We start from the raw sequence: 13,490 nt of genomic DNA, 5'->3' as shown, positions 1-13,490 counted from the left end.
CGCCAGTCTAATTTCACGTAATTGTAGAAATACGCATTTAAATGACACCTTTACTCTCCCACGTCCCATCAACCAAGAAGGCTATCCCTACAAAAAGCTTTATTCCCCTACTAGTCTTAAATATCATCTTATAAATTAGAGAATCTCAGGAGGCTAAGGTGTGGCACAGGCATGAGTGACAAACCACAAAGAGATTTCACTCTGTGTTTCTATTCATCCTGGCACTGGTGTTGGGTACCCATAACACTCCTAGATTAAATATACCCAGCTCTGACAATACCCAGCTCTGAATATCACAAATATTCATGACAAACATAATTTATGAGACTGCTGAATTTAAATGTGAATCTTTCATACCACTAGCCTGATTTGGGGAAGAGCAAGTCAATGAGCTACTAAGTAAGCTTAACCAAACACCCGCATCACAAAGCTTTAGCCCTTTGCCATCCTCTCTAGTGCTGGCTGCCTATTTGGGGATGCCAACAGTCATTAAGTGATAACTCTTGTAAATATCAAGGGTGTGCTATGCCTCCTATTTCCTAAAACAGGATAAATACAAGATTAGAGGGATCCCTGGGTGGCGCAGCGGTTTGGCGCCTGCCTTTGGCCCAGGGCGCGATCCTGGAGATCTGGGATCGAATCCCATGTCGGGCTCCCGGTGCATGGAGCCTGCTTCTCCCTCTGCCTGTGTCTCTGCCTCTCTCTCTCTCTCTGTGTGACTATCATAAATAAATAAATAATTTAAAAAAATACAAGATTAGAGTTTATATCTCATCCTTTCTTGAGCCTGGAGCAATGGACAAGTCTCAACAATAATAAAAATAAATATATGAGAAATATGAGTTATGTCTGAAGGAAAGGAAGGGTGATAATGTCCCATGGATGCTAAATCTTAGTCTTGTATAGGACTACCGCTCCCAGGACAACTTCAGAAAAAGCCCAAACTTTATACAGAATCACTCTAATTAGCAAAGGCCAGCACCTGGTTAGGGAAAGACCCAGTACTTATTTATTTGCCTGAATAACAGTATCAAACAACATGAATCCACTTGCTTTTTCCTCTGCTTGTACTGCTTTCTCACATCCAAAATATTTATTCCCATGGTCTTGAAGTCCTTTCTCTATGTTTAAAAGTTTTCAGACATTTTAGCAGCTGAATCTCAATACTTAAAACACATAAAGGAAATAAGTCTTAAGCTATTTTAACATTTTACTTTGGATAGAAAAATTGCAGAGCTCTCCATTATCTCAATGATACTTCAGGGGTTTATCTGGTCACAACCAGAATACCAAACTAGGTTAAAAGACAAACAAACAGAAAAACTTTATGCACTGTCCCCAAACCAGAAAGAACAGAAAAGATCAGCCCTCAGTAAAGAGAAAGTGCTTGAAAAAGGTGACATTATCAACTCTGTCACTGTTGTGACAAACTTCCTTCCAAGAAGGAAGCTCTGAGTTATGAAGAACAACTATTAACTCTTAAATACATTATATCAAGATGCCTCCTGAAAGGTAAGGATGAAAAGAAAAAGGAAAGTAGAGGCAGGTATTAGTTTCCCAAAGTGGCCAGGAAAAGGTTGGCCTTCTGGCCAGCCACGTACTGTCTTAATACATAAGGCATAGACTGCTTCATGCTGGACTCAAAGCTCATGGAGCAAACCAGCCTACAGTCAGCCCTCTGCTCTGTCCCCTAAGAAATGGAAACTCGTCAATCAATTAGAAGCTGTACCCCAACACCTTTACTGTATTCACTGTGTGCCAGCTCATGATATAAAGGAAAATTTATTCCCTACCCACGTCCCATCTGATCTTCACACTGGTATGTGACATTTCCATGTTTAGGTCACTTTTCCTACTTACTCTGGAAAAGTACTTGTCTATTGACTGTTTTAAGGAAAATTCAACCAATATGGCAAAACTGCACAAAATGTATAATAAAAACATACTGGTAAATTCAGTCAACATTTGCTGCAAGTCAAATAATATGATATTATTACCCTAAACATCTATTGAACATTTTTCTCCTAGGGAGATATATAATCCCTCTTTATTGTGTCAGTAAACATTCTGATAGGAGTTATTACTTACACTAAAGTTTGATGCCTGAATATAGACTTTAAGATGAAGTCCATAATCTAATACCATGGAAATTTCTCCCCTCAAACTAATAAGAAATAGAGTCAGCATGTGGATTCTTCTTAAGATAACATTATGTGAGATTTTCTCCAAATACTCCTTCAGAGAAATCCAGGCTCATCTCACTTTTGCAACCACGCAAATCCAAAAAAGCACAGAAATCTTTTTAAAAATATTTTATTTAAATTCAATTTGCCAACATATAGTATAACACCCAGTGCTCATCACGTGCCTCCCTTAGTGCCTGTCACCTAGTTACCCCATCCCCCCACCCACCTCCCCTTCCACAACCCTGTTTCCCAGAGGTAGGAATCTCTCATGGTTTGTCTCCTTCTCTAATTTTTCCCACTCAGTTCACCTCCTTTCCCCTATAAACCCTTTCACTATTTCTTATATTCTACATATGAGTGAAACCATGTGATGACTGTCCTTCTCCGATTGACTTACTCCACTCAGAATACCCTCCAGTTCCATCAATGTTGAAGCAAATGGTGGGTATTCATCCTTTCTGATTACTGAGCAATATTCCATTGTATATATAGACCACATCTTCTTTATCCATTCATCTGTCGATGCACCCTGAGGCTCCTTCCACAGTTTGGCTACTGTGGACATTGCTGCTAGAAACATTGGGGTGCAGGTGTCCCGGCATTTCACTGCATCTGTATCTTTGGGGTAAATACCCAGTAGTGCAATTGCGGGGTCATAGGGTAGCTCTGTTTTTAACTTCTTGAGGAACCTCCACACTGTTTTCCACTGCACCAGTTTGCCTTCCCCTTTCTCCACATCCTCTCCAACATTTGTTGTTTCCTGTCTTGTTAATTTTAGACATTCTCACTGGTGTAAAGTGGTAGCTCATTATAGTTTTGATTTGTATTTATTTCCCTGATGACAAGTGATGTGGAACATTTTTTCATTAAGGCATCTGATAAAAGCACAAGGTCCTCTATACTTAACCTTAACCTACACCATGACCTTCCAGAAGAGTCTTAAGAGCTAAGCTACAATGCAACAAAAAAATTAAAATCTGAAATCTTATTGAATTAAAAATCATATTTTAAAAGATGACTAAGGGAAATACAGGAAATAATCATATTGTTTCCTTAGGCCACTTTTTAGACCAATTTCTTTTCCAATTTGCACTAAAGATCAGTATAGAAATACTCCTAGATATATTTCCTAAGTATGAGTAATATTTCTGAAGGCCATGTAAATTAGTCATATTTCCTTGGCAAAACCACCAAAAGAATGTCCAGCTCAATAAAAGGCTGGCTTTTTCTTCTAACTATACTCACTCATTATTCTGGAACTCAGGTGCAACATGGCATTATCAAAAGAATAGAAAATTGACCACATACTGAGAACCAAATATCAATTCATCTGAGAGAACAAAGCAAATAGGAGTAATCTTCCAATTTAAGTAAATCAGTATTAATTACAGACTACAATGTGCTACTGTAATTCTTAAAAATCAATGCATCTGGGTTCAAAAGTTTGTTTTGTTTTGTTCTTTATAAATGACATTAGGTATTACTATCAAAGACTTAAGACAAGTTTCTGATATCTAGGCCATATTCAACTAATGATTAAATCCATGTGTTCAGAGCCATATAATCAACTGATCCGTATCAAAGCAAAATTTTGTTTTATATGTTTCAGGAGGTTACTACTCAGACATTTCTTCTACTGTTGGCCATCTACTAAATTCTAATAATAACAATAATCATATTTATCATCCATTTACCATACTTACCGGAACATCTACACTATGTTAAGTGTTTTACATGGCTTATTTAACTTAATCCTCACCACAGACTTAAGGAACTGAACAGAGAAGAGGGAATAAAAGTAGTAAGAGTAAGAAACTGGAGCCAGACTCTGCCTGGGTTTGAATCCCACTTCTACTTGGTAGCAGTGGAGCTCTGTCCCTTCTTTAAGGCAACTGTGACTCACATAAGAAGACACAAAGCCAAGTCATTCCCCAAGAACAAATTGTTACAGGAAGCAAAAAACAATGGAATACAAGACTCCCGACGAGAAAAGGGGACAGCTTAAAATGCATCACTGGAGGTGAACTTTATTCAAAAAAGGATAACTGCAGTCAAACAACAGCACCAAATTAAACTAAACCACTCTACACAAATAGAAAACTTAAATAAAATTGTGCTTGTCCCAAACAAGTCCCTTAGTTACTCCACTCCTAACCAGACCAGACCCTAGGTCCGCCATCAAGTAGCACTAAGTCCTACCCTGGCAAATACACAAGAGAGCCAGCCCTAACTCCAGTTCTCAGATAAAAGTAGGTGAGTATCTCAAGAAAATAAACCAACTCTACTGGTTTAAATATAGAGAGCCCATCCAAAACAAATCCTTAATTACCTCTAGTGAGATTTCTCTACAAACAGCCTCACATGAGTGAATGGTTACCTAAACTGTGATCCAAGAGTGGGAAAACAATAGATATGGTGGGCCAAGACAAAAAATCATACTTAAGAATGGGGAACACATTCTTAGAAACACCCAAGCCAGGATCCCTAAGGGAAAAGATAAAGCAGTAAGGTAAAGACTCTTATTTACTTAGAGATATATGGTATCAAGAATTTGACATATGACTTATTGGTATAGGCACCAATAGCAACCAAATAACTAATGCTTGACAAGGGAACTCAGGGAAAAATTAAATTTGTGCCAAAAGGCTGTTTACCAGCAAAAGAATTTCCAACCGAGTCATATCTCCTCAATGAAACCCACTTGACTAAACATTCAGGTACTAAGTGTTCCACAAATCCTTTGGTTTCTAATATTCTGTGATTCTAATGTGTCTTAAACTCTTTCCGCAGGCTAGAAGTTATTCAAAATGAATTACTGGAATGTCCTGTTTTCTAAAAAATACTCAAATAGTGCCACAGACATAGCACACAGTGAATGATTACAGACCAAATGCTATGGGAGGTGAATGAACTCTGCAAGTACCAGTGAAAATCATGAGCTGACTGTGCGATGGACTGTTTCACATGAAATGGTGGTAGCAGATGATATTAGTTGAAAGAGCATTCCAGTGAGAGAAATAGAAAATCACCATTAGGCAAATACAGGTAATAACTATTTCAAGAAAGAGCCACTGATGGATGCTAATATCAATAGAAAAGTGTGATATGAGAAAAAAAGGATATTTGCATAGACTCAAAGGATATCCCCACAAAGTAATTATTGGAAAGGGAATAGTAGTAATTTTATAATGGAGAAACTTGGCAGACATTACACCTTAACCAAATGAATAAGGTAAACCTTACCAGCAATAAGACATATGAAGAGTCATGTACCCCGGATATGATGTACTGAAAGGGTACATTAGCACTTCTGGGATATTTTTTGCCAAAAATCTATGCCCTCAATCTAATCAGGAGAAAACATCAAGTACAAACATAGGAACACCCTACAAAATAATTGACCAGTACTCTTCAGAACTGTCAAGATCATAAAAGACAAAAAATAATGGTAAGGCACAGCTGCCAACTAGAGAAGCCCAAGAAGCCATGACAACTAAATCTAATGTGTGATCCTGGAATAGAAAAGGGATTTTCATGAAAAACTAACAAAGTTCGGGGGATCCCTGGGTGGCGCAGTGGTTTAGCACCTGCCTTTGGCCCAGGGCGCGATCCTGGAGACCCGGGATCGAATCCCACGTTGGGCTCTTAGTGCATGGAGCCTGCTTCTCCCTCTGCCTGTGTCTCTGCCTCTCTCTCTCTCTCTCTCTCTCTCTGTGACTATCATAAATAAATAAATAAATAAATAATTTAAAAAAAAACTAACAAAGTTCAAAACATGACTGCAGATTAATTAACCAAACTACATTAAAATTAATTTCCTGATTTTGACAATTGTATTAAAGTTATATAAGATGTTAACACTAGGGGAATCTATATGAAGGGCATATGGGAATTATCAAAGAAGGTCACATATGTATATATATGATAATAATAATTACAATTATACACACACACACACACACACACACACACACAGACATACACTGTTTAGGCAGGAAAAAGATGTAAAATATAATCTGATTGGGCTGGGGGCTTCTACCTGAATACAGAGGTCCAGGAAATAAGCTGGGAGATGCAAATCAATGAATGTATCCTCAGCAAGTTCTTACAGTATGCCCTATATTTTGGGGCCCAAAGATTCCATTACCTGTAAAACTACAGAACAGAAAAGAACAGACTGAGGGTGAACTTTGGAATTGTACAATATTAGACATCATAAAGCCCTATCCCTTCATTTTAAATTTGACGATTATAAAACCAGAGTCGTTAAGGTGACTGCCCCGGCTCCACATAGTGACTTATAAAGACATGAACTTGTAATTTCAGTGAAAACAAAGAAGTTATGGAGAGGTGAAGCTAGCAAGTAGGACCCACAGTCGGGGTTGGGGGTAAAGATGAAGCTAAATCTTTACCTTTGAGTATATACTAAAATACATTTCAGCTAGACAGATTAAATAATTAATAAGAAAGCTATAAAGAATCTCAAAGAAAATTTAAGTGAAGATATAGTTTCAATATCTTAGGAGAGGGCTTCCTCAGCATAAAAAGAATAAAGTTAAAGCATATAAAAAATAGAACAAGGGGCACCTGGGTGGCTCAGGTCATGATCTCAGGGTCCTGTGATCGAACCCCACATTGTGCTCTCCACTCAGTGGGAGCCTGCTTCTCCCTCTGCCTCTCCACCCACCACAAGCTCTCTCAATTAAATAAATAAAATCTTTTAAAAAAATAAGTAAAATAAAACAAAAAATATAACAATATTTAAAAGCAAACAACCTGCAACAGACACATGTAAAGGATCAACAACCTTAACATATGCAGATCACTAAACAATAACAAATCAATAAACAAAAATATATATACTGTTTACCTTTTAACATTCCAGTATAAAATTAGAGGCAAAGGACACCAGGCAGGTAACTCAAGAAAAAGAAAATTAAATGGACAATAAACAACTGGAGAAATACACAATGCATTATAATAAAAAAATGCATGTTACAAAATGTCACTCTTGATTGATCATATTTTTTTAAAGATTTTATTCATTTATTCATGAGACAGAGAGAGAGAGACAGGCAGAGACACAGACAGAGGGAGAAGCAGGCTCCATGCAGGGGGCCTGATATGGGACTCGATCCCAGGACCCCAGGATCATGCCCTAAGCCAAGGCAGACGCTGAACTGCTGAGCCACCCAGGCATCCCTTGATCGATCATATTAAACATTAAATAATGACACTCTTTAAAGTTTCAGAGACAGATACTCCCATGAATTAGTGGTTTTTTTGTTTTTTTGTTTTTGAGAGGGAGAGAGGAAGGGGACAGGCAGAGGGAGAGGGAGAGAGAAAGAATCTTAGGCAGGCTCCAGGCCTAGCTAGGAGCCCAAGGAAGGGAGAGGGGCTCCATCTCACAACCCCAAGATCAGGACCTGAGATGAAATCCAAAGAGTCAAAAGCTTAACTGGCTCACTCAGGCACCTCAGTATTTTGACAGTTACATTTTTGATAGTAATTTGTCAATATACACCAAAATCCTTCAAAACATATATATATTCTTTGATTTGAAACAGCTCATGATTGTCAAACTGTGGTCATTGGGCTCCAATGGACTCCTGGAGTCCCAGAGACCCTCTTGGGGGTCTACAAAGTCAAAACTATTTTTATGGAAATAGTAAGACATGATTTGCCTTTTCCCCTGTGTAAAATTTCCATGGATAGTGCAAAAACAATAGTGGCTAAAACTGACAGCTCCTAAACAGAAATTAAGGCCAAGCAAACTGTTCTAGGAGTCACTATAAAGTGTACTGTCACACACTTGCAGGACAAAAAAAAAAAAAAAGAGAGAGAGCCAATTTGGGACTCCTGGTTGGCTTAGTTGGTTGAACATGCAACTCTTGGGCAGCCCGGGTGGCCCAGCAGAATGGCGCCGCCTTCGGCCCGGGGTGTGATGCTGGAGACCCGGGACTGAGTCCCACGTTGGGCTCCCTGCATGGAGCCTACTTCTCTCCCTCTCCCTCTCCCTCTGCCTGTGTCTCTGCCTCTCTGTCTGTCATGAATAAATAAATAAAATATTTAAAAAAAACCACAACTCTTGATCTCAGGGTAGTGAGTTCAAGTCCCGTGTTTGGTACACAGTTTACTTTAGAAAGAAAAAAAAAGTTAGTTTCACATAAGAGTATCTTAAGATTCACTTACTAATTTTATTAAATCTCAACCTTTGAATATGTGTCCTTTTAACATTCTATATGACCAAATAAGAAGCAAATACAAAGCACTTTTACTGCATATCCAAGAATGATGGCTGATTCAAGGGAGAACACTTACATGATTGCTGGTGAGCTGAACTAGCAACTTTTTCCATGGGATACCATTTTTACTTGAATGAGCAATGAACAAAGTATAATTATTTAGATTTGGGTATCTGGAAGACATTTTCCCAAAAATAAACAATGTGAGCCTGTCACTTCAAAGAAAACAACTGATAATATCTGTTGCAATGATAAAATCTGAGCTTTCAAGAGAAAATTCAAATACTGGAAAACTTCTGCTCCCATCACCATAAGCTTGACAGCTTCAAATCTTACATACTTTTCTGATGAGATCAGTGGGGATATTAATGAATGTGATTTCTTAATGCTATATAATGAAAGGCGACATTTGGAAAATCTGCATAACTCACTACCAACATTTTACAAACAATGCATGGATGATAAAAAATCATCCAAAAATCAAAATGCATGGGTGAAAGATTCACTCAAAGTTCAAGACAGGCCAGCAGATCGTAATATAACAGAGTGAAAAGCTCCATGATATGGTTTCACATTCTACATTGCAATTAACCTTTGAGAAAATACCATTTGTTAGGTTTTATGTGTAACAAAAATATCCACAATTACCTAAAAAGCCTATTAAATCATTCTTCTCTTTTCCAACTACATCTGTCTGAGGCTAGGGTTTCTTCATATTCCATAATCAAAACAACATATTACAACAAGTTGAATGCAGATGCAGATGTTTTGCTTCTATTTAAGACAGCCACTAAAGTGATCTGCAAAAGTGTAAAACAATGCCATTTTCTCACTACTTTTTTAGAAATGATGGTTATCAATCATAAAAATATGTTAACACATAAAGGGTTTAGTATCGTCATTTTTAAATAAATAAGAATTTTTTTTAATTTCCCAATTTCAATTTATATTTTGGTAAATATCAACAAATATAATCTACATAAACAAAAGTTCTTTGGGGGACTTCGAGGCTTATTTAGAGTATAAAAAGATCTGGAGACCAAAAAGTTTGAAAACTACTGATACAGTCACTGATACATTTGTGAATGAAAAGTAAGAAAACAAGCAAAAAACTTAGCATTACATAACAACTGTATCAGAAAATCAGGAAAAAAAAAAACTTCATGTCCAATAAGTGGATGATACATATAGAATGTGATATTATTATTTATTTGAAACAAATTGTGAAGAATTTTATGAGAAGTGCTCACAATATGTTAAGTAAGAACAGGAATACCTACAAACTAGATTAGTAGGGACAGTACTACACTAAAAAAAAAAAAAAAAAAAAAAAAAAAAAAAAAAAGACTACAAAGAAATATATAAAATGTTAAAATAAATTTTCTGGGCCATGCAATTACGAACAATTTTTCTTTACTGAGCATGCATAACTTTTAAAATCAGGAAAATAAAATTTTTAGCAACTTTTAAAAAAGCATTTCAGTACTGGGGTGCCTGTGCAGCTCAGTCTGGTAAGTGTCCTCCTCTTGATTTTGGCTCTGGTCATGATCTCGAGGTCAGGAGATCAAGCCCTGCTTCAGGGTTCACATCAGGCATGGAGTCTACTTGTGATTCTCTCTCTCTCTCTCCCTCTCTCTGTGCCCCATCACCCACCGGGCTCATGCACATGCATGCTCTCTCTCTCTCATTATATCAAATAAATAAAATCTTAAAAACAAAAACATTTCAGTACTTCAATTTTCTTTGGAATTCAGTGTATGTGAATACCACCAAAAAATAATTGTCACTGTTATTATTAATATGAAGATTAATCAAAGCAGCTTAGTGTAAAACTCTGAAGTGAAAGTCAAGAAGCCTGTATTCTACATTGTTTTACCATTAAACATCTCTGGGATTTTGACAAGTCACTTATTTGAACCAGCAGAAATTATTTATGAGGTCCTTATCTGAGTGACTCTAGTAAAATGAACTATCAAATCTTAAGGTTGTTCAAGGCCTTTGCAACAACCACCCATTGTAAAACAGTACCATAATGAAAACTGTGAAGTCAACTCCAAAAATCACATTGTTAATAGAATTTCCACTCATGGTGCTAAATGACCCTTTAATTCATTCTTTTGCAGAGTAGTAGCACAGACTCTCTAAATCAAGTTTCCAGTGAAAGAAGAGTTAGTTATTCCCTGAATGGTATTTGGGAATATTGAAAAATATTTGGTCATATCATGAATAGGAAGAAAGAAAAGAAAGAGAAAAAAGAAAAGAAAAGAAAAGAAAAGAAAAGAAAAGAGAAAAAGGCGTAAGAGAATAGGTAAGAGAGCATGGTGCCCCAAACGAAGGTCACCCTATCAGTGTACTTCCTAAGTCCTCCATATGCGTATGGGGATGTCACCTCTAATGGAGAAGACAAAGGGGAAAAAAAAAAAAAAGATAAAGAGATGGGGGAGAAGAGGAGAGGAAAAGAAAGAAAATCAAAGACACAGTAGTAATATGAGACCATAACAGAGCAGAAGAAATGTATGCTCCATCTTTGAACTGCCCAGAAAAATCGACCTAATCCCTCAGCTAACCAACTCTCCCCCCCCTTCATTGCTCACTAGCAGAGCTGGCAAGAGTGAATGAAAGAAAATTAAACTCCAATTTGTCAATTTTGCTCCTTGTTCACAAGTCTGATAAAAAAAATCTTAAAAACAATCAAAGGGAAAATATGGTCTTTAATTATATCCGGATAATGTTAAAAACAGGTCCCTTCATTTAACAGATGAGGAAAACTGACTCCTTCAAAAAACTGAGGTCATAAAAGAACTTTAATTTACCCTTCAATTTGTACTTTATTAATACCAGTGATCCGATCATCTCTCTTTCTTCAAGAAAACACTTCTTTGGTGATTATCTGTGCAAGAGTGGGAAGTATGAAATACACCTGTAATGTGTATATATACGGTTGATAAAATGACCAATGTTGACCCAAAAGTGGAATCCCTAAGGCACCAGTCTCTGACTGGCCTGAGATCACCACTTGAGATCACAATTGCTCCAGAGAGTCAAGGCTGAACAGCTGGAGGACCTCTGTGGTCCCCAGTGTCCAGGGGCCAATGGAAAAGGGTCCTCCATTTCCTCCTTCTGAATCTAGAATTTTATTTTTCAAAGATTTCATTTATTTCTTTATTCCTGAGAGACGCAGAAAGAGGCTGCGACACAGGCGGAGGGCGAAGCGGGCTCCCCGTGGGGGCCACGACCCCTGGTCACTACCTGAGCCCAAGGCAGACGCTCAAGCGCTGGGCCGCCCGGGCATCCCTGAACCCAGACTTGTACTTCCACTCTGGAAGGGCCCTGCCACCCATCGTTCATTCATTCCTATTCTGCCCATTAAGCAGACGTTCACGAAGTGCCTACTACGTGCAGCCATCACCTAGAGCACACCAAGTTTTCCATAAACCTTTGTAGACTTGAATTTAACTTCAAGGCCGTGGGAGGCTGCCAGGGATTCGTCCACTGAAGAGGCTGCCGGGAAGGCTGGGGAAGGAAGGGCCCAGTCCACACCCTCGACCTAACCCCAGGCACTGGCTCGCTCGCTGGCGTGTGACACGTGGCTGGCTCCTGAGCGCTGGCCCGGGCTGCGGGCTGCGGGCTGCGGGCTGCGGGCTGCGGGCTGGGGGCTGTGCGAGCCGAGGGGCGGCCACTTACCTGGGGAACGTCTGCTTCAGCTTCCTCAGGCTCTGCCTGGTGGGCGGCACAGACACTAGGCACTGGGCTATCTCGTCGTACTGGGCTTTGGTCAGTATCATGTTGGGCGAGGGACTGGGAAGTGGCGGGGACAAGGGAGAAACACCCAGGCTGCGGCGGCCGCGGAGCCCGGAGACCAGGGCTGCGCACACAGCGGCGCGGCGCCGGGTCCTAGTCTGTTTGGGTCTGCCCCTGCACCCCTGCACCCCCTGCACCCCCTGCACGCCCCGCACCCAACTGGCTGCACGGTTTAGGCTTCACCCGGCGGCGCGGCGCGGCGCGGCGGGGCGGGGGACCGGCTGGAGCCCCGCTCGCCCTACCTAGGCCTTCTGAGCAGCCGCAGTGGGACGGGCCGAAGGCAGCCGGCCGCCATGACGGTTAAGGGCAAAACAACCGGGAAGTAGCGCCCTCGGCAGAGGAGGCGGCCGAGTCGCTGCGGGCCGGTGTCCCGGCTGCGCCCACCGGGATCCAGCCCGGTCTGGTCGTTCCCGGAAGTCACAGTCTCCCAGCTGCCAGAAGTCGGCGAGCCCCAGCGCACAGGCCAGCCGCAGAGCCCGGTGCCCCCCACGAGCCTGAGCCGGAGCCCGGAGAGCGACGCCCGGGGCGCGCGCTGCGAACACGCTTCCAGACGCGCGGCGCGGCCCCAGCCGGAGGCCGTGGGGGCGGTGGTCGGCCCGAGTCGCCGCGCCTGCCGAGCCGGGCTGCGTGGGCCTCGCGGGCCTGCCCCACAGCTGGGGACGCCACGGCTTCCGGCTCCTGCGGCCCGCGCGGCAGGCCTGCTCCGTTCTGTCGGGAGCAGAAGGGGAACACCTGCGACATGGCCAGGCTGCCGCTCGCCGCCCCGAGTGGGCGCTTCTCAGGTCGCTCCTCACTCCTTTCGGGCTCTTGAACCCCAAGAAACGTTGGGAGAAACGAGTCACTGCATGAATTCGTTTTCTTTGGGTGTTGTCAGACCTCTCGGCCCGCCTGAGGCTTTTTTTTTGTTGTTTTTTTTTGACACCAGGCCCTTAATTAATCCCTTTTTAAAAAAATCTGGTTCCAGTTGCCTGAGTGGCTCAGTCGGTTAAAGGTCGGCCTTTGGCGCAGGTCAAGACCTCAGGCTCCTGGGATGGAGCCCCGCCTTGGGCTCCCAGGTCTGCCAGGAGCCTGCAGCCTGCTCTGCCTCTGCCCCTCTCCACCCCAGCACTCCCCGTGCGCAGTCTCTCTTCTCTCACAAATAATTAATAAATAAATAAATAAATAAATAGATAGATAGATAGATAGATAGATAGATAGATAAAATCTTAAAACAACAACAACAAAAAAACACCTGGTTCTTAGAAGGCCATGTGTTGTG

General features: G+C 40.9%; 1 protein-coding gene across 16 annotated transcripts in view; it reads right to left on the bottom strand.

Moving 5' to 3' along the window:
- Positions 1-12,739, bottom strand: part of CDIN1 (CDAN1 interacting nuclease 1) — a 232,727-nt gene extending 219,988 nt beyond the window's left edge. For 12 of the 16 annotated variants that reach the window (XR_012022674.1, XR_012022676.1, XR_012022673.1 and 9 more), the window contains exon 1: positions 12,116-12,739. Coding sequence is in view for 9 of the 16 variants with exons in the window: in XM_072808852.1 (XP_072664953.1) it covers positions 12,116-12,216 (101 nt within the window). In the remaining 7 variants the exon portion in view is untranslated. Of the gene's footprint in view, positions 1-6,225; positions 6,342-12,115 lie in introns of all 16 variants that reach the window. The other 4 variants (XM_072808860.1, XM_072808851.1, XM_072808858.1 and 1 more) reach the window with 4 other exon arrangements.
- Between the last annotated feature and the right edge of the window lie 751 nt (positions 12,740-13,490).

Source organism: Canis lupus, chromosome 32 (assembly GCF_048164855.1).
Source record: "Canis lupus baileyi chromosome 32, mCanLup2.hap1, whole genome shotgun sequence".
Lineage (NCBI taxonomy): Eukaryota > Metazoa > Chordata > Mammalia > Carnivora > Canidae > Canis > Canis lupus.
Note: the sequence above shows the minus strand (reverse complement) of the source record. Positions and strands in the feature narration are given on the sequence as shown.